The 22,175-nt window shown below is 44.5% G+C and overlaps 1 protein-coding gene across 1 annotated transcript in view; it reads left to right on the forward strand.

Annotated features, from left to right (window-relative positions):
• The window catches only part of LOC134078920 (low-density lipoprotein receptor-related protein 1B-like), a 263,590-nt gene that overhangs the window by 229,913 nt on the left and 11,502 nt on the right, over positions 1-22,175 (forward strand). The window contains 8 exon segments of the mRNA XM_062535086.1: positions 606-770; positions 3,527-3,688; positions 4,879-5,053; positions 5,625-5,729; positions 10,031-10,107; positions 11,310-11,400; positions 12,150-12,316; positions 18,683-18,712. Coding sequence (XP_062391070.1) covers positions 606-770; positions 3,527-3,688; positions 4,879-5,053; positions 5,625-5,729; positions 10,031-10,107; positions 11,310-11,400; positions 12,150-12,316; positions 18,683-18,712 — 972 coding nt within the window.

Consider the following 22,175-nt stretch of genomic DNA (forward strand, 5'->3'; position numbering starts at 1 on the left):
CGCAGGGCCTGGCCAACCCAATGTACAATGGAAGATAATAATGTCCACTTTACATTCATGGGTTTGCATTGCTGGGGTCCACAGGCTAGAAGGATCTGCACTGCATAGAAACGATGGTCTGTCAGATTCAAAATTAATGTAAAGAAGAACAGAAAGCGGTTTGATAGTCGGCATGATTGTGAGGTTGAGGCAGTGTGTGTGTGTGTGTGTGTGTGTGTGTGTGTGTGTGTGTGTGTGTATGGCGGGGATGGGTGGGAGTTGTTTATGCTGTGGATGTTTGTGTATCCGTGTGCACGGTGTCATTTATCTTCCGCAACTCTAACAAACGCTACACTGTGTAATCTTGCAGGAGTGTTGATGTGTGTGTCTGTGCAGATTCTTGTCATATGTGTTGGTGTGTGTTGTATTTGTCATGTGTGTTGGTGTGTGTTGTGTTTGTCTAACCTAATCTGACCATGTGTGTTGGTGTGTGTTTCATTTGTCATGTGTGTTGGTTTGTGTTGCATTACTCATGTGTGTTGGTGTGTGTATTGCGTTGGTCATGTGTGCTGGTGTGTGTTGCGTTCATCGTGTGTGTGTGTGTGTGTGTGTGTGTTGCGTTGCAGGTGACCTGTGTCGGCCTGCCTGTGAGAACGGAGGCCGGTGCCTGGCCAATGAGAAGGGGGGCCTGCGCTGCTACTGCTGGCCAGACTTCTCCGGGGAGCGCTGTGAGGTCAACCACTGCACCGACTACTGCCTCAACGGAGGCACCTGCGTGGGCTCCCCGCTGGGTAGGTGCACTACTGTGTGCGTGCGTGCGTGCGTGCGTGCGTGCGTGCGTGCGTGCGTGCGTGCGTGCGTGCGTGACTACTGCCTCAATGGAGGCACCTGCGTGGGCTCCCCGCTGGGTAGGTGCACTACTGTGTGTGTGTGTGTGTGTGTGTGTGTGTGTGTGTGTGTGTGTGTGTGTGTGTGTGTGTGTGTGTGTGTGTGTGTGTGTGTGTGTGTGCGTGTGTGCGTGCGTGCGTGACTACTGCCTCAATGGAGGCACCTGTGTGGGCTCCCCGCTGGGTAGGTGCACTACTGTGTGCGTGCGTGCGTGCGTGCGTGCGTGCGTGCGTGCGTGCGTGCGTGCGTGCGTGCGTGCGTGCGTGCGTGCGTGCGTGCGTGACTACTGCCTCAATGGAGGCACCTGTGTGGGCTCCCCGCTGGGTAGGCGCACTACTGTGTGTGCGTGCGTGCGTGCGTGTGAGAGAGAGTATGTGTGACTACTGTCTTAATGGCGACACCTGCATGGGTTGCCCTCATGGTAGGTGTACTGTGTGTGTGTGTGTGTGTGTGTGTGTGTGTGTGTGCGTGCGTGCGTGACTACTGCCTCAATGGAGGCACCTGTGTGGGCTCCCCGCTGGGTAGGCGCACTACTGTGTGTGCGTGCGTGCGTGCGTGTGAGAGAGAGTATGTGTGACTACTGTCTTAATGGTGACACCTGCATGGGTTGCCCTCATGGTAGGTGTACTGTGTGTGTGTGTGTGTGTGTGTGTGTGTGTGTGTGTGTGTGTGTGTGACTGTCCCAACAAATGCACCTGTGTTGACTCCCTGGGTAGCTATCTAGAGCACTATCAGAACCAGAATCAGGTTTATTGCCAAATAAGAATTTGCTTTGGCTTTGAAGGTGCATGAAATACACCAATTAAAATACAATCAAACAATAGACACCATTGATAGGACGAGACAGACAGGACCACAAGTGACGACAAAGTGGAAGAGCTTTCCAATCACATATATCAATTTAATTTCAATTTATTGTCACTTACACTATAGAGCGCCAAAACATTGCACATGTCTAATGGCGCTTAACAGAGTGTTAAAACAATCAGAGAGAGCCCATAAGTAACAGGGACGAGAAAAAAAAAATCCTAGAATTGGAGATACATATATACAGTAGGAAGAAACCTCGGACAAATCCACGACTCAAGGGCCCAACCCATCTGCTTAGGGTCAGTTATAGTACAGTAAGGTCATTTTTAGTATCATACAGTATCTCTTAATAGTGTAGTATGACTGTACGGTGTTAGTGGGGGGCGGTGTTCGAGGTAAGAGGTGAGGGTTAGTGTTAGTGTCATGGGGGACCTGGGCTTAGTTGGTTGAGGCTCTCTGCAGTCGGGTAGAAACTCTCTTTGTGCCGTGATGTTTTGGTCCTGATAGACCACAGCATTCTGCCGGAGGGCAGTGGTTCAAAGACTTTGTGTCCAGGGGTGAAGTTGTGTGTGTGTGCGTGTGTGTGTATTTGTGACTACTCCCTCAACCTGCATGGCCTCTTACTTGAAATTGGTCTACAACCATTTTTCTCTCAAGGTCCACTTAGTACCTTGAAATTCAACATGGAACGCTTTCAAAGACAGGGATTCAAAAGGTGTTCGCCAAAAGGATTTTGAAAGCTGTCTTCACCGAATGCTCCGTTCGAAGGTCTTGTGAAGTAACGTTAAGAGAATCCTCTGTGGGGCAGAACACAATGGCAAACTCCCCTCTCTCTGGATCATATGCAGCTTCCATTGATGTGCATTGGGATGCTGATAATTGCCTGAAATCAATTCAGTGGTCCGTATGTGTGTGTGTGTGTGTGTGTGTGTGTGTGTGTGTGTGTGTGTGTGTGTAGTGGGGCCAGTGGAAGGGTCATGACTGTGTTTCTGTGTATGTCTGTGGAGAGAGACTGTGTATGAAGCTCAGACACTCTGACCACTGTTTGGTAACTGTAAATCAGTCGTAATGTTGATTGTTTATCATCACAAAGGGCATAAGCAATCAGTCATCTTCCTCTTGGTCGATTAAGCCCTGCCATTCACTTGCCTACTGAAGATGTGGTCCACCATGTGGCAGAGTCCCTTAATTAGGACTGACATCAGCTTTCAGACCCCAGTGTGTGTGTGTGTGTGTGGCTGATGGTGATGACATCAGTTAAGGAAGGCATTGGACTAATACTGTATATGCCTGCATATTCCATTTAATATTCAGTTTACCTCATTTTAACAATAATATTAATTACAGAAATACTTTTTTAGTAAATGAATGTGACATGTATTATCTTGTGTGATACTGTATATCTATGTTTATCTTGTGTGCTGTATTGTTGTTTTTGTACATACAAAAATTGACGTCCCAGCTTTTAACTCCAGAGATATAATCAGGAGCCTGTCCCATTTTGTGGCATCTCATCCGCTGGTGTGTGAGGTATTCTGTCTCTGGTGTGTGTATCATCCACTGGTGTGTGAGGTATTCTGTCTCTGGTGTGTGTATCATCCGCTGGTGTGTGAGGTATTTTATCTCTGGTATGTGTGTCATCCACTGGTGTGTGAGGTATTCTGTCTCTGGCGTGTGTGTGTGTGTGTCATCCGCAGGTGTGTGAGGTATTCTGTCTCTGGTGTGTGTATCATCCGCTGGTGTGTGAGGTATTCTGTCTCTGGTGTGTGTGTGTGTGTGTGTCATGCGCAGGTGTGTGAGGTATTCTGTCTCTGGTGTGTGTCTCATCTGCTGGTGTGTGTCTCCGTAGGCCGGCCCACGTGTCGCTGTGTGATGGGCTTCACCGGCGTCAACTGCGAGCGGCGCGTCTGCGACAATCACTGCCTGAACGGCGGCACGTGCGAGGTCAGCGCCGGCAACCAGCCCACGTGTCGCTGCCTGGCCGAGTACACCGGGGACCGCTGCCTCTACCGTGAGTCACCGACCGGGGGGATCGGGGGGATCGGGGAGACGGGAGGGGGGGGATGGGGGTCTGGCTCCCAACGCTAGGCCTGGAGCAATGTTGCACGACTTGGCTCGGTCAGCTTTGCCTTGCTCACAGGAGCCAGCAGGACACAGCGGACTAGTCCCAACTGGCGGAGAGGGCTGGTTCGCATCAAACTGGCTTTCTAGATGAGCTCAATCATCAACATCGTTATTTTTTTTTTTCTCCAAAGCAGCATGACAGAATATTGGATTATATTGGGGCTGTCTACGCCTCCAATGGTTGGGTCCAGAGAATAAACATTTTGATATTTTGGTAAATTGGGTGTAATGATGACATTTGGAGATGCAAATCAAATGTTCACATTTTACACAGTTAATGTTTTGGTCACTAACTGCCAAATATATTCCATTCAGTTGGAGGCTTTATAAGCAGTAATTTTCTGTCTGTTGTTTTCAGTTTTAACCTTGGACTTTATGAATAATGGGGTTGCGAAAAATATCAGAATTGAACTTGTTTTACATTAACAGCCCCGCAGCTCCGTCACACAGTTTAGCTAGCATGCCCCCCCCCCCCCCCCCCCCCAACCCCCCTCTACTCTACATACTTAGGGTCCAATCTCACAATGATGGCCAGAATCGAAAACAACACAATCTGTTTTTTTTTTTCAAAGAAAAGGCACTGCCACACAACAAAAATAGAGATCCGTTTGAATTCCCTTTGCCCACGGTGACTTCTAAATGGCACCATAAACACCTAGAGGTTTCTCTGCTCTCCACTGATAATATTTCCTCTGTTAGAACGCCCTTTGTTATTATAATTTGTGGGAAAACAATTTTATCTGGGCAACATGAATGCATTTTACACCACAGAGCACCCAAGGGGTGACACGTTTTCATCTCCGTACCCGCAGACATTTGATGTGGGTAATTATGTCTCATTAAATCTCGGTGAAATTCCAATTAAACTGCGGATCGTACAGAGGGAATTTTGCCCACTGAAAAAATCCTCATTAAAAACCCCACAAGCATTTGTTTATTTATTTATTTATTTGCTTATTTATTTATTTATTTAGAGTCAACTGTTAGAACCTCTGAGGTTTTTTCTTTTTTTGTTATTTATTTCTCCTGCTTATTTGTTGTGTTTTCTTTCCAACCTCTCGCCTCTTGTCTTGACAGACATCTGCCATCACTACTGCGTGCACTCCAAGGCCTGCACCCTGTCCAGCACGGGCCACGTGGAGTGTGTGTGTCCGGCCCGCTACGAGGGCAACAAGTGCGACGTCGACAAGTGCCAGAGATGTCACGGAGCGCCATGCATAATAGATAGCGACACCGGGGAGGTGGCCTGCAAGTGAGTCCCAACTCCCTCCTCTGGAGGCCAACAACTTCACACCTACTCTGCAGGCGTCAGTGATAGATAGTCCATTATTATTTTCAGTGACTGTCAGGTTAGGTATAAAAACAAAGAGTTGTCTTTATATCATGTGATGATATTCGCGAGACAGTATGAATTTCAGGTAAAACGGTCCATTGTGTGGGCCCTGGGATAATGACATTATTACAAAGTCCAGAATGATTTTAAATCATTTTTTTTTTTTTTTTGCCATTCTTCTTTTGTATTGAACTTCATAGTATGACACTCCTAAGCTGTGCCGTGTATAACCTCATTCGGAGTGGAAGGGAGCTCATATGTATCTGCAGTGACACCATTAGCTTTCACGGTAGTGAAGTTCCCTGAGACTTCAGGTTTGATCCTCTCCCCCCCCCCCCCCCTTTCCTTGCCGAGTCAGCACAAGTGTCCAGGGCTGGCGGCACAGCTCTGGTGCAGCAGGTAGTTCACTCTAGTAGGTGTCACCATTAGCCCTGTGTCTGAACATAGCCCTTGGCACTCTCCCATTCTGATCTGCCTTTTTTTTCCCCAGCTGCACGACGGGCAGAATAGCACCCAGCTGTCAGCTCTGTGATGGCTACTGCTACAACGGGGGCACCTGTCACCTGGATCCAGACACAAATCTGCCCTTCTGCCAGTAAGTAATCACGCCTTGGCAGTTTCTCTCTCCCTCTCTCTTTCTCTCTCTCCTTTTTTAACCAGCAGAAGCTGTGCTCCACTGACACTCAATCCCCTTTCAATTATAGCCTAAGCAGCTTGTAAACTGTGATTGTAAGTGCTGTGATGGTGTTGATACTTCTGGAGAGGGCAGTTTAAGAAGAGCGCAATGATGGAATATGAGTCGGAATATGGATTAGGTACCTGGCTGTAGGATGCACAGAGAGTTACTGTGATAGATATATAAATTGATAGATATATAAGATACTGTAGATAGATAGATACTGTCAATAGATAGATAGATAGATAGACAGATAGATAGATAGACAGACAGATAAACATCATTTGAAAAGATGTCAAACTTCAAAGACACCTCAGATTGGACAGGGATTTTGCATGTATTTTATGGGAAGTTTATGCTACAGTAAATGCATTTTTTTGTGTATACATAACTGTTCAAATAACTGTGAACTCACAGTGAAAGTGAGATACGAAATGTCTCTCACAATAAACATGTTTTGAGTTTTACTAAGCTCAATTTTCCCCAATCATCTTTTGTAACGTAAATGCCATGTGTGGATGTGTGCCTCTGACTGACACAATTGAGAAGAGGGAATCAATTTCTATGCAAATGATCCTCATCTCATTTTCTGTAAGGTTAACAGATCCCGATAATGTGGTTTATTCAATGGCACTGAGACACTGGCAAACCTGTGGGATGATGGATTTGCCTGTGTCAAGAAATCATAATGTCTGACCTTAGGCGCTGACGAGGTAAATGAGTGCCTCGTCCCAGTCACAGATAACAAACAAAGAAATGAGAATTACATGACTCTGTTGCTAATGTGGAGACGGTGCCTCTGTTCTACCGGGGGTATTTCATGTTTCATGTTATTTCACGTATTCCATCTCTCGGGATAATCACGATCCGACAGGATTAAACAGTGTATCAACATTACATATGCGGGAAATGCGGGAAAAGCTTATCCGCTTTGAGTGTATTTGCTGTGACCAGGTTATGGCAATCAAATGTTCCTTTTCATCTCTGGGATGAGTGATGAGCCTGAATTAGATCAGCATCCATATTTCTTTTTTTGTTTATTTTATTTGTATTTATGTTTGTTCGGAAGATTTGGAGTCGCTTGTTTTTGTATACAGTATGAAGAGTGTAGATTTTGTCCTCTTGGCGTGTAAGGGGGGAAAAACCAGACTAGGCTATCATTATTTCATCATACCATTGCACTGCTTATGCGGAGACAACCTTGCAAGCAGTTGTTGCTGACATAACTGATTACATGCTAGATATAGTGGTCTCTACTGAGAACATATTGCCGCAGGGTGGTGCATTTTAGGTCAGCCTAGTTTGATTCCGCCATGCGTTTTAGAACAGATCTTTCTTCTGACAACCAAAATTATAAGGAGTTTGGGTAGGCCGTTGGATGCATGCAGGCGTTTTAGGGCTGGCAGCTCCCCAAGATTGTGCCTGACTGCAGGCTTGGGTGCTGTCGAGCATGGGGAATGTTATGAAATACAACCAGATGATGCAATAAAGTAGCCATGGTAGCAGAGCAGTTTGTAAATCAGTGTTATCCCCTTATCAAGCAAATTGGCAGTTAGATGAGCAATGTAGGCGTGGGTGTAAAAACGCATAGCAAATCATGGCCATTTTCTTTTTCCCTCTGAGAAAGTATTTAGAAACAAAATGAAACAATGTCTGACAGTTTCTGTTTGAAGTATAAAGCAAGCCATTATTTGTTCTTTAAATATATTCAATCATTTCATTATGGAACGTAATCCTTGGCACAAATCACTTTGAAATTTACTTTGCATTGCTGGCAAGACATGCTTCAAGTGTAGCCTATATATTTCTATAGCTATAGCATGGACTGTTTGCACTTGAGATGACTTCGCAACCAAGTTAGGACAACAAATATGCCCATTCCACACACACACACACACACACACACACACACACACACACACACACACACACACACACACACACACACACACTGCATCATTTAGCACAATTTCATGCCTTTCAGATCAGGGCCCAGTCTCTTCCGTTTGCAAATAATTGACAACACTGCTTGCAAGAGAGGCTTTCACTTGCTTGGACAAAGCATTTCAAAGGGCAAGGACATGTATTGTTTTGTTGCTAAAATGTGTATTGTCTTTTTAAGCCATTGATGTGAAAGCAACTAACATAAAAGAGGGTGTGTGAATACAGTGAGTTCCTGCAAAGTGTCCTGCAACGCAATAAATAGTAACAATTTAACACAACATGTAACTGGGCACAGTCACAAAATGGAAATAAAGACACTGACAGATCTAAAGTTAAAGTTTGTGCTGTCAAAAACTCTTGACAGAAAGAACTCTCTTTACTTTTCCACGTTTTTGTTTCTGATGTTCATCCTTCATTGCAAGAAAATGGTCTCATTCTTTTTTCTTTTTTTCTCTCTCTACCGTTGTGCTATTCCGTTGTTCTATCTGTCCGCAGTGCTTATGCCAATGTCCTAGTCGACTTATGTGTTTCCCCCCGCAATTTCTTGCAGCTGCACAGCTAGCTTCAAGAACCAGCGCTGCGACGAACGGGCCAACCAGTGCGATTACTACTGTCAGAACGAGGGGATATGCACAATAACAGCCTTTAACAAACCCCACTGCAAGTAGGTCCCCCACAAACTCCATGTCCCCGCAATGCCGAGTCCCCATAAACCACCATTTGTCAGTACGGGACTGAGGCCTCATCCCTTCTGCCCCAGTCCCGGTCCACCATCGTGTCCATGAGTGGCGCCGATCTACATGCATCTGAGAGCCCGGCATCATGTGGTCAGCACTAGCCCTGTCTGCCATTTCATGATGGAACCCATAGACATTCACCATTTCTGCAGTCACTGAAAGGTGGTGGTGATGTGTGTGTGTGTGTATGTGTGTGAGAGAGAGAGAGAGAGAGAGAGAGAGAGAGAGAGAGAGAGAGAGAGAGAGAGAGAGAGAGAGAGAGAGAGAGAGAGAGTGTGTGTGCACTCAGGCTAGTGGAGGGGTTATGAGTGTGTGTTTTTGATTATGTCTGTGGAGAGAAAGAGAGAGAAAGAGAGTGAGAGAGAGAGAGCGTTTGTGCATGTGTGTGTGTGTGTGTGTGTGTGTGTGTGTGTGTGCACGCAGGCTACTGGAGGGGTTATGAGTGTGTGTTTCTGATTATGTCTGTGGAGAGAGAGAGAGAGAGAGAGAGTGTGTTTGCTGATCTGTCCTTGTGGGTACTGTATGCGTGAAACAAATTTGTTTTCTTCCCAGTGCATTCCAAATTCAACCAATTACTTACACAGATGATTGTTCTGGGAGCCTTATTTGCATCTGGGTAGTGTGTGGTGATGGTTGTTAAAAACGCTTTTCAGTGAGTAATAGCTAAATTATATGTTGCTTATGAACACATTCCTCATTATTCAATCCAGTTCCTTTTTTTTCTCTCTCTCTTTTCTTTTTTTCTTCTACCCAGTGCAGTTGGAAGGGAATCTTATAATTTAATCAAAGTAATGTGGAGTTCTGCTAATTGTTTCCAAAAAGTTTTTAATTTTCTCCAATGGATCCCATTTAATCAGCATTTAATCTTGCAGGATCATATCGTAGCACGCTCTCATTCCCTTATCTTGCCAAGCGCCCCATCCATTCTTCTGTTCGCTTATTCCCATTGGTGTGTGTTTGAACCTCAGCGCCCTGGCGTTGGAACATCGGCACGACGACTGAGTGTGCTCACTCCTCCCACCACCAGCCTCTCACAATCACACACAGTGACTCATCACTTTCCTCCAATATCATGACTCAGCTCCTTTTCCGTTCAGTCTGTTGATTGTTCCCTCGGGGGGGATCTGGGGGTGAGGGCAGGTAGTTAACATGATGCTCTATGATTTATTTATACCTCTGTGTGTGTTTGTTCATCCTCTCTGTCGGATGTGAAGGATGTGTGTACTGTGTTGTTGAAACCGAGGCCAATAGTGACTCTTGATCTCTGGGAGAACGCCAGCTGTGTGATTATTGGACCTTAGCTCATTCTGAATCTCTCTCCCTCTCCCTCTCTCTCTCTTCCTCCCTCTCTCTATCTCTCCCTCTCTCTCTTCCTCTCTCTCTCTCTCTTCATCCCTCTCTCTCTCTCTCTTCCTCCCTCTCTCTATCTCTCCCTCTCCTCCTCCCTGCCTCTCTCTCTCTCTCTCTCTCTCTCTCTCTCTCTCTCTCTCTCTCTCTCTCTCTCTCTCTCTCCCTCTCTCTCTCTGTTCTATCACCTAGGTGCTCAGCTAATTGGTCAGGTACACAGTGTGAGCGGCCGGCGCCTAAGAGCAGTCGCTCTGACAACACCAGCCCAGGTGAGCACTACAGGCATCAGCCCACCTGCCAGCAGGCAGCCGCAACTATGTTCATTTTAATGTAGACAACACAAACAGTGGTGCCATCACCTGATTTACCGCCCACAGTTATGTTAGAACTGCACATTTCAAGGTACACTATCCCAACCAATCAGCTTGTTGCTTCAAGAGTAGCCTAAACAAGGCTGTTGTGCTTAAATATGAACAACCTTTCACCAGAATGAATTACTGCAACATAGATATCCACTTGACTTTGCCTACAATACATAGACAGTATAGAGATAAATACTGTCTGTGGGTCGTCGTCGTTGCGTCGTCAGAAATGTATTACTTGAAGAGACAACGACAGAGATCATCTATTCACCATGACGTGATCTGTATCTTTGTCAGGCACGGGCAGGGAATTGAACCTGTCTGGTACAAACTGGAAACATTTTAGCATGAATTCAACAAGCGAAGGCCCATTTACAAAGTGTGAGAGCCGAACAACAGAAAAAAAAGTGTCATACCTGGCTGCTAGAACATTCTGTTAGCCATGGATGGATGAGCTTGTCAGCAGTAGTTTGAGATGAACTGAAAGGGAATAAAAAATGGCACTGAGATCAGCAGTCCATTCTGGAGTGAGGCACATGGTTGGAATATAATGTAGGTGAGGCTAGCAGTACGATGCTTATCAAACATGCAGTAGGCCTTTGTGAGGCATATGTGTTTAAGATGAGAATCCATTCGTATACATGGCTGAAACACACTTGTCTTATCTCTGTGTGTGTGTGTGTGTGTGTGTGTGTGTGTGTGTGTGTGTGTGTGTGTGTGTGTGTGTGTGTGTGTGTGTGTGTGTGTGTGTGTGTGTGTGTGTGTGTGTGTGTGTGTGTGTGTGTGTGTGTGTGTGTGTGTGCATGTATATTATTATATATATATGTTTTATGTGTATATGTTGTGCCAGAGCAAAAAAACCCACAACATATGTTCCCTGTTTGATAAGCGGATAGTCTGATGTTCAAGGTTGCCTCTGAACATATATCTGGCAGGCGTGCGTGTACATTATTTAAGCCCATCTGTATGTATGTCTGTCAGACCCAGGGGAGACTTGTCTGAGCCTAGGGCTCCTCGCGGCTAGCGTACCCAGAAGTATGTGGAGCTGTGTTTGGGATTATGACCCCCTTCTTCCCTCCATCCCTCCCCTCCTGTCCCCTCTGTTTTAGGAAGCATAGCAATCATTGTGCCCCTCGTGCTGCTGGTGATTCTGATAACAACGGTGGTGGCTGGCGTGTTCATCTGCAAAAGAAGGCAAAGGTATCTATACATGCTGATAGTGTTTCCCCCCCCCCCCCATTCTGCACCTCATAGGTACAGCTCTCAACAGCTGCTAGAGGGAGATTTATTTTTATTTTTTTTATGAGCAGTAAACAGTGTATCCAAATGCATGGCTTAAATGGTTTGCATCCAAAAGCTTCTTTCGGTTCAAAGCGTGATTTGATTTGAAATGCATGTTATGAAAGCATATGTACATTGCACTATACACATTCAATGAGAGAATTTGGACGTGTGCCAAACCAAAGCACATTATCATGGTATAAGCACTGTTTTGTGCATACGTTCTATGGTAGTTATTGCTGTTTACCTCTCAAAGCCACCATAATTTCACCCTTACTTCCCATATTTCATGAATTGTTATGGTGTATAACATGGAATAAAGTCATCAAGCAGAGGCAAGCTTCTTCTATTCTGGGGACAGTTTGGTAGAAACCATAGACTGACAGAGACCATTTAAATGGCAACAGTGTGTTTAGGCTATTTGTGGGAAGTATGTAAATGAACTGCTCTGCCTTTTGTTTTATGAAAGCATGTTGAACATCTTATATCACTATCAATGTGTTTAAGTTACTCAGGAGTAGTATGCTACAGATTATTTATACTTTTGGTTAGGTATTGATAGACATAGCTACAACTGTGAGATGATACAGAGTGGTGATATTGTTTGATATTGTTATGTTTTTGCGTTTTTGCGTTTGCATGGGTAGTTTAAAAAGTCTGTCTCCCAGGGGCAAGCGAGTCCAGAGACAGCCCATGACCAACGGAGGGCTGAACGTGGAGATCGGCAACCCGTCCTACAACATGTACGAGGTGGACCACGACAGCCATGCCGACGCCGCCGGGAGCCTCCTCAAGCCCAACTTCACTCTTGACCCGCACAAGGTCCGTATCGTCCGTCCTCGTGACAGATAGCTATGTCCAGTTACAGTTGTCTCTCTCGCTCTCTCTCTCTATTGTTCTCATTCGCGAGTTATTTTAATGTTAAATGGCTAAATGTAAATGTTAATGTATAACGACGTTCCAGGGTATGCTATCTGTAAAGTCGGCGGTGGATAAAAAAATTCCCGGATGAATCTCAGGCACCTTATCTTCCGAGGCTCGTCCCTCTCTCTCCCTCTCCCTCTTCCTCTCTCTCTCTCTCTCTCTCTCTCTCTCTCTCTCTCTCTCTCTCTCTCTCTCTCTCCCTCTCCCTCTCGCTCTCTCTCTCTCTCTCTCTCTGTGCTGTTCTGTGACAGTGATAATTTAGGGGCTGTTCATCCGACTAACAATGAGAGAGACATTAATTCACCCTTTCTCACACTCAGTCACTTCTTATCTGACATGCTTGTCTTTCTCCCCGCTAACCCACAGCATTACAAATGAATGGTAAAAATCTTCATTGAACTTGTTATCTGCTGACTAACTGGCTTGTCTCAGCTCAGAGTCGAACCATCTCTTCCTGTTTCCCCCCGCCCCATCGTATCTGACATCTGCTGTTGCTACCCTCACGTAGATCTGTGTTTATTATGAGCGTGATTGGAAAAACACTACACTCATACACTATTAGTTTTTTTTTTTGCTATATGCTATTTTTGCTAACCTGAAGCCTTTTTGAAGTAGACAATTACAGCAGGCCTATTGACCCAGCAGATTTCTATTCACCAATTAATGATAGCCTTTGTCATGTCAGACAACAAGTAATCTGAGGTCCAATAAAACACATGCGTATAAGGTGTCAGCTAGAGATGAAATCCCCAAAAGCTATCTTTAATGTGGCCATTCTGAGCTAATATTTGAATCATGATTTATATGTCAGGTCAGTTGCCATGGAACCCATATGTAGGTATCAAGTGTCCTCTACAGTTATGAATGTATAAATGGTTGAGCGATAACTTCATGGTAATGTAATAATGAAACTGAGAATCACCTTCAGTTGACAATTTATTTAAATTACTTACTAGGGATGGTTAATTTCATATTGATTGTGGAAACCCTGTGGCTGTTTGATATTTGTACTTTGCTCATTAGCATAGCTTATTGAAGCATTGTTGTTATCATGATGATCGGGTTGTCATTGGGTAGGCAGGTATGAGGAAAACATGAGGAACAAGATATGGGCAAAACATGGGAGAATGCGGTATGGGGCTAATATGGGGAAAGGGCTAATATGGGTCAGATATGAGGCAAATAAGGGGGAAGATTGTTGTTGTTGTTGTTGTTTAGTCACTGACCGGATATATGTGGATGTTGGAGCTGAGTGGTCGGAGTGTGTGACATGTTTATCATGTTGAGTCACTGGCCTGGTGTATGTTGTAGGGCTGGTGTGTGCAATCCAGTGACCCTCGCACCATCAACATTCACACAGTCCAAAAAGAAGTCATACCCGGACAGGTGAAGCATGGAGATAACGTGAACGTGTGTTGTGTAATTGTTATCATCAATTCATTAGGGTGGATATATCACCTCTAATGAATTATTCATGAGTACATCTGTTTGTGTGTACACAAGTTTGTTTGCTTCCCCTGTTGTGTTTCAAGATCTCCACACAGTGATAACTCACAGTTGATAATACTGTGGTAATATCTAACAACGCTAATTTGGTCTGTTGAACCAAGGAGACCTCACCAAATGGCTTCTGGATGTACTGTATCACATCCTGGGGTTGAGGACCCTACAGAGAACTTTCTTCTCCTTCTCCTTCCTCGGTTGGCTCTTGACAAACACAGGAGGCATAGCAACAGACACCGGCTGCTATTTTTAATCCCAGCGTGGCAGGCTCAAGCAATTGCGCGCAATCAAGGCCCAATCATCTGAGCAACCTTCTAAGTGGCGTGTCGAGGCCACAGAAGGTCACGGTGCCCTTGTATCAATGAGTGTTTTGATACCATTACACTGCATGATTAGTCACACTAACACTTTGCCGGTGGGAAAGGGTAGAGCAGCTGTTAGTTGCGCTACAAATGAAAATGAACCCTGTCAATCATCCTGCATTCCACGCTTTGTGTTTTGGTTTTTAGATCAAATATGTTGCCATATCACACACTAATTGGCAGTAAGGTGTTGTAAATTTACAGACTCTGGAATACATTATCATAATAGCCAGTGTTATTATAATTAAAATAATGTTTATAACTGGTTCCTTGTTCAAAATAAAAGTTACTCATGACTATACTGTTATATAACTTTTTGTTCTGGATTCAAATGAACACCCTCAGTAGTTGATCCGTATTCATTCTCCAGCATGTCAGACTTGTTTGCACAGCTAACCAAGCTTGTCTGTGTGTTTTCATGGTCTGTTATTGTAAATACAGCCACTGTCTTCCCAGTGTCCCTCGCACCGTTTCGTCTGCATTTCAATGACAAATTTGCATGTCTGTTACACTCATTATCAGCACCAAACTTGTTAATTGTCTTTCATTCTTTTGTCTAATTCAATAAAAGATGTCAAGACATGTCAGTTGCCAATTTGAATGACAGGCAAAGTCACAATGTGTCAATGTGAGACTTGAACTAAACAATGAGCTTGTGACATGTTGCACTTGTTGCCGGTCGTTCAAAAACATAGGGCTGCTGAGTTTTTGTTCAAGTTTGTTTTTGGGTGTGTGACTCATCATGCTTCTCTTTTGTCACAGCCTATGAACTACTCAAATCCTGTCTACGCGAAGATATACCTGGACGGACAGAACTGTCGGAAACCAGTCATCAACATTGATGAGCGGAGAGAGCTACTCCCAAAGAAACTAGAGGGCGCTATTCGAGAGACTGCCGCATAGCCTGACCTTACGCTTTCTACTCCTTTTTTTACGTCCGTGTAAAAAGTGTAAAAAAGAAAAAAACAACAAAAATAAACAAAGGGAAGGGGATAAAGATGAGATTTTTTCTATTTCCTATCAGGTTCGGATAACTCATTTAGGTTTGTTTTGACATCAGCATTACCTCTGTGTCTCTGTGTTCACAGCCCTGGACTTAATATTTGTCCGTTATTATTTTTTTTTTCTGTTTTTATTTTCTCTGTTTGTTACTTGTTTTGTTTTGTTTAATGGACATACATATACTGCACTATATATGATGTTGATATAAGAAGCTGCTCATTTGCAAATGATCTTACTTATATAAGTAAACCACAGTAGCAAATGAAATCTATTCGATTTTTCATGTTTTGTTATGAAATTCGCTTTTGCTACAGTATGTGGGACAATAACTTGCTTTCATGGCTTCCTGTAACTGCAGTTTCTACAAGTGTTATTTTTACTTTGAAGAGAGCACTTGTTTAATTGTGCTCTGTTGTGTTATTCTGAGAATTCAAAACAAATGTATTTTTTTGTCTCAAATGTTTGGTCACCTATCACTTTTTTTCCTGTTTGCTTTTGCTTCATCCACATGCTTTTTGTTTAAACAAAGGCTGTGTTCATGGTTCGAAAGACCTCGCTCTAGCCAAGCTGTTGTGATCCAGCTGTGTTGAATGAACAAACACACAAGCAAACCAACCTCTGTTCAGTTTCCAATGCATTGTTTGGCTTTGTCCAGGATGATATAAAAAAAGAAGAAATGCTGCATAAATTCCACGTCTATATCCAGTCCAGTCAAGGGATGTTTTTTTTAAGCAGTTTCAGTTTTACACTTCATGTGTTCTCTCTTTCTTGCTCTTTCTCTCTCTTGCTCTTTCTCTCTCTTTCTCATTCTCTCTTTCTCATTCTCTCTCTCTCTCTCTCTCTCTCTCTCTCTCTCTCTCTCTCCCTCCCTCCCTCCCTCCCTCCCTAAGCCTAAGCCTTCAAACCGGTGTGATGCCATAGAAAAAAGCTACATTATACATTGTTAATGGAAATGTACAGCGTCCACAACGATAACTGACTCTTGGACTTTGTTTGGTGTCGGCCATCAGTCACCTGGGAAATCAGCCTTTCAAAAACGAGCACATGTGAATAGTACGCTGACACATCTAAACCGCTCAAAATTTCCCCTAGCGGCTCAAAAGCGACTGGAACCCGGACAGTATTCTCTACGTAACGACAGCTTGTGTAAGTGACGTTTTCCGCTTATGTCCAGCACAGTGTTTTCACCCATCCACCATACGCTTACTACACAATAAGATTACTTGGAGAGGACTTGACATGACCTTACTGTTACATGGCAATTTTAGAGTATTATATATGAAGTCATTTCATCTGCTCCTCCAGAGAGAAAGGCGGATGAACAAAACAGATTTTATAATTTTGTATTTGATTTGTATGTCGTTTGGCTGCTTGTCTTTTGAAGAACTGTATTAAATGTAAGTACTTTTATATAAAAAAAGTGAATCAATATAAAATAAAGGCATTTTATTTCCACTTCACATCCTGTGATCTTTTCTAGCTAAAAATATGTGCCAAGTGTGATGTAATGGCAGTTAAATTCACAAAAGTTGTCGTGCCAACCTACCAGGGCCGGGTTTCCCAGATTTGTTAAGAAGCTCTTAAGTGCTAAGAACTTCTTACGAGCGCTCTCAGAATGCTCCGTAGAAGTTCTTAGCACTTAAAAGCTTCTTAACGAGTCTGGGAAACCCGGCCCAGACCGTTACTGGCTAAATAACATGATCAGCAAATAACCAGAATGATTTGGAAGCTCCAGGGTGAAAGATTGAAAACCTGCTATTTCTCTTGCCGTTTGGTATTGTATGAGCAGTTAAATTGTATTTGTGCTCACACAAGCATACCATCCTTGGTCTGCATCTTTGCCTGTTGTATTTCTGAGTTAATGACATCGGTACAAAGTCAAACATTTTCCATAAACCACACAATTGTGCAAGAAAGGAACATCTCTGTTCTACCTTTCCAACTCAAAGTCTATCTGCAGACGGTAGAGTAAGACTATTTTGCGACTTATTATTTCAGTCACGTTAAAAAACACCTAAATGAACAGTAGCCAGAGCAAATAGTGTACATTCATATGGTGCTGATATTACCAAGATAATCCTGTCCTGCTTCAACCGTAAGGTCCGTCGTCGCTGGTCTCAACTACTTCTGTCTACTTCTGCCCACAGGGACTGAGAAGTGCTTGAGAGTTATGAGGCCCTCTCCTAGCGGTCAGCCTAATGAAACTCAATAATGTTGTGAGGAGGCCTGGAGAGGTTTACTGCCTTGGATGGGCTGCATGAAGCAGTTCAGAATTCAAATAGCCGCCTGTCCATTACTCACAGGGAGAGAGAGAGAGAACATAAAACGATGTGATGCATAATGCAGCCAGATCAAGATGAAGGACCTGTGGCCTTGACGGAGAGATAGAGAGACAGAAAGAGAAAAGAGGGATGGCAGGTCATTGATGAGAGCATTAGTTCCTGTAAGACTATTGTACATGTATAGAACATGTCCTCGCTTCTCATCTGATGAATACTGCAGTTTAAACTCCTGACCCGACGGCACTGTTGGAATAGCTTTGTGTAACCTATTGAATGAAGGCTAATGGCTTCCCTATAGAAAATGTACCTTCACCTTCGTACCGACTGAGCGGGGGCCATAATACAGCCTGCGCAATGCAGTGCCGTTTATCCTCTTTACCTGCCAGCGGGCTTGAGTACTCTCCACGAGGCGCGCGCAGGTCTAAAAGCCCTGCTGGGTCCATTTTACTGGATTCAGGTGTCAGTCACTCAGCATCCGTGAGCGATCACGCCGCAGAGTTTAACAAGCGTGCATATTTACGATGCAGGGCCTCTTAGGGCTGATGGCAATGGAAGTGCTGTGGACAGGGGGTGAGTAAATGGATGCCTATGCTCTAACTGTGGACAGGGTTTCTGTAAATGGATGCCTGCTCTAACTGTGGACAGGACATGTGTAAATGGATGCAAATGGATGCATAGTTATATTCCTTCCATGTCCTTGTCCTTCTACCACTATCTCCTTCGACTACACCTTGACTGCTAAACCTCTGCACTCTCATCCTCTGGTAGTGGTATTTTTGTTGTAGCAGTGCTATTGTTACCTAGCCTGATTGCCATCGACTTGAAAGGCTCTGCGAGACTTTAGTCTGACCAAGAGCCTGTGCTACACTAGCCTGGCACGCCCTCCCAGTGACGCAACGCCTTCAGGCTTTTGCTGCTGGTCTGGTCAACTGCTCATTCAGAAGGATTTCTGAGTTCCCGAAATCTGCGGAACTGCCCCCTTTGGTCGAGAACCAATCAACTTTGAGCAGCTCCAACGACTCTGGGTAGAGGCGTGTTCAAGGCAGAGGAAAGAGTGTTGTTATTGGTTTAAACTCGGCAATCCGCTTTCTGACATCTACCAGTAGCAAATCGAGGCACTTAAAGGAGGCGGGTCAACCAGCGCTGGCAAGAAACCGTGTTAGCACAGGCTGTTGGTCAGACTAAAGTCTCGCAGAGCCTTTGAAAGTCGATGGTAATCAGGCTAGTGCTACACGGTTTCTCCAAGCGCTTGGTTGACCCGCCTCTTTTTGTGCCTCGATTTGCTACTGGTCGATGACAGAAAGCGGTTTGCCGAGTTTAAACTAATAACAACACTCTTTCCACTGCCTTGAACACGCCTCTACTCAGAGCCGTTGGAGCTGCTCAAAGTTGATTAATTCTCGACCAAAGGGGGCAGTTCCGCAGATTTGGGGAATTCAGAAATCCTTCCCAATTAGCAGTTGACCAGACCAGCGACGCCGAAGGTGTTACGTCACTGGGAGGGCGTGCCAGGCTAATTGTTACCTTTTTGGCTATTGTACTTATGTCGCTATTCCTCCTTTTGTACGTTGCTTTGGATAGAATTGTCTGCTAAATGAAGACATGTCATGTAAATGTGGCATGTGGATGTTGTTATTGCTGTAGTGCTATCGCAGCCTGGGCACTGCAGCATGGTCACTGCTGCATGGTCACTTTGTAGCTTTGTGTATCTTGATTGAGGTATAGGCTACTATACGTTTGTGGTCCATTTTTCACAAGATTTACATGATCTTAGCTGGATGAGTTTAAAAGGCACTGGGCCTGGCTGGAAGAATTTGATTTATTTGTACTTATCACTCCATTTGTCGACAGGTCTCCACGGGGCTCTGCAATTTGGCAATATTTCTGTTCAAATCCCCTGCTTTTCACTCCGCAGATAGATCTCTCCGAGGCAGACTGATGGCACGGGGCCTGTGCCAAGGAGCGAATGAAAAGCCACAGAAATCAAAGCGAGCCTTCACTCCATCGCATGATAAAGCCGCTCGAAGACCTCCTGGCACCTTTCGCCCATCCATCCATTACCTGTCCTACACTGGAGATGGGGGGTGGGGGGGCGTGATGTCGCCTCAGCTCTGGGGGTCTTCTGAGGACAGTCTGGGCCATCCGAGTCTCCTCGCATGAACCGTCCTGGAGGCTCACTGACGCCTGTTTTTATGCACAAAGAGAGGAGAGTGGGGAGGCCATGTGTTTTTTATTTATAGCGGAGTTTATTCTTTCCGTCCCTCCGCATAAATCCATACAGAAGAAGCCAGGGGACGAACATTAGGTTTGAGAAGATTAAACCCAAAACAAGAGTTAGCGGTGGGGTGAGATAATTGCTCTTGATAAGTGCGGGCACATCACAGAGAACATCAGACAGTGGCAGTCTTCTCTAATGCACTGGGCCTCTGAGGTCAAACTCATTTATTGACATGAAAACAAGGGTGCTAGGTCATTTTATTTTCCTCCTAATCTCACTCTGACTTTCTTTTCTCTCTCTTTCTCACTCTGTCGCTCTCTCTCCCTCTCTCTCACTCTATTGCACTCTCTCTCACTCTATCGCTCTCTCTCTCTCCCCCCTCTCTCCCTCCCCTCTCTGTTATGCTGACTGTTGTATTAATTACCTATCATTTCTGGGTGGTATTGTGGTTAAGACGTTAAATCCTCATACGTTGGTGACATTATCTAAGCTGAATCCTCACACAAGTGATTTTAATCCTATTAATGAATTAACAAGGCTAAAGCTGAGGGAAGCACACTCTCTCGTACAATTACACACACACACACATACACAATACACACACACACACACACACACACACACACACACACACACACACACACACACACACACACACACACACACACACACACACACACACACACACATACCATTCTGGCATTTTGCTTTAGTTGATTAAATCATCAAATTATTTTTCATCTTACGCAATGCTAAGATTGTAAGCAAAACTGTGTGTTATGTTTGGATTAGTGTCAGTGTTCCTTTTTTCCAAGTTGACAGACAAGAAGAAAACAACAACACATTTTGATCCATTTTGAATGGCTGTGTTTCTGACGAAAGCTGTGCTGTTTTAAGAAGGAACCATTAGCAGGGAGACTGATAAGGACAAGATACTCCATCCAGTCAAATATGATCATTAACATCAACTCATCAGCATCATATTCTTTGGAAGTAAATGCGTCTCTATTGACAACAGCTCTTTTGGTCCTCTCCGAGCTCGGCAGACGCATTTCTAATTACGCTGTTCACTGATTCCTCCACAGCTAGCTGCGCAATCCTAATCAAGGAGAGCTTTGAGAATATACTTTAATGTCTCCTCGTTTCTTTTGCTCTTAATATCGTCCCGGTGTTATATTTAGGGAAAGTCACAAGCGAAAATAATTACCGACCAAGATTCGAAGCCCTGAAAGGCCCTGCCTGTTTCTCCGCTGATGAGAAGCACTACCTCAGAAGGTCTTTGTGCGTTTGACTAATGGTAATGAGAGACTGTAAATAAGGCAGGGACAGTTATTAGTATAATTACCAGGACAGGAAAACATCACCACAGAGGCAGCCTGCACTATACACTTTCTTATTAATTACCGAGAATTCCGTTGTGCAGGGCAGCCACAACTTTTACCCAACCAGATAATGCCTAAAGCAGCAGGGTTATGGGTAACCAGATGACGTTTAACGGCCACAGGGTTATGGGTAACCAGATGACGGCAGAAGGGTTATGGGTAACCAGATGATGTTTAACGGCCGCAGGATAATGAGTAACCAGATGACGTTTAACGGCAGCAAGGTTATGGGCAACCAGATGACGGCAGGGTTATGGGTGACCAGAGTAACCAGATGACGTTTAACGGCAGCAAGGTTATGGGTAACCAGATGACGGCAGGGTTATGGGTGACCAGAGTAACCAGATGACGTTTAACGGCAGCAAGGTTATGGGTAACCAGATGACGGCATGGTTATGGGTGACCAGAGTAACCAGATGACGTTTAACGGCAGCAAGGTTATGGGTAACCAGATGACGGCAGCAGGGTTATGGGTAACCAGATGACGTTTACTGTAACGTCAGCAGGATTATGGTTGGCAACGTGGCGTGATGAATGATAAATGGCAACCTAGTGTACACCCCCCCCCCCCCCCCCTTACCTGGACACTGAAGTGTGAGTGAATCACTTGTTATGTGCCAGTAACTCTGAAAATTGGATTAGGTGGGAGTGTGTGTGTGTGTGTGTGTGTGTGTGTGTGTGTGTGTGTGTGCATGTGTGTGTGTGTGTGTAGGGGAGGATAGGAGATGGTAAAAATATTCTCCTTTGAGGAACATCAAGTGCATAGTCAAATATCGAAAAGTGGTTGGGGGTGTGGGGGGGGTTGAAAGTGACAAATGATGGCAATTCACATCGAAGCTTCTATTAGCGATAAAGGCTCCAATAATCATGACATCTAAGGATGTCTGCCATTGATTAAATAATGCAGCTGGCTGATTTTTATTCCTAATGTGAAATTTGAAAATTGTGTAAAAAATAGGAGCGTCGCCTGAACAGGACCCCGAAATATTCATTACGACAATCAATATTGTGGTCGGGGGCG

The sequence above is a fragment of the Sardina pilchardus genome, chromosome 4 (assembly GCF_963854185.1).
Source record: "Sardina pilchardus chromosome 4, fSarPil1.1, whole genome shotgun sequence".
Lineage (NCBI taxonomy): Eukaryota > Metazoa > Chordata > Actinopteri > Clupeiformes > Clupeidae > Sardina > Sardina pilchardus.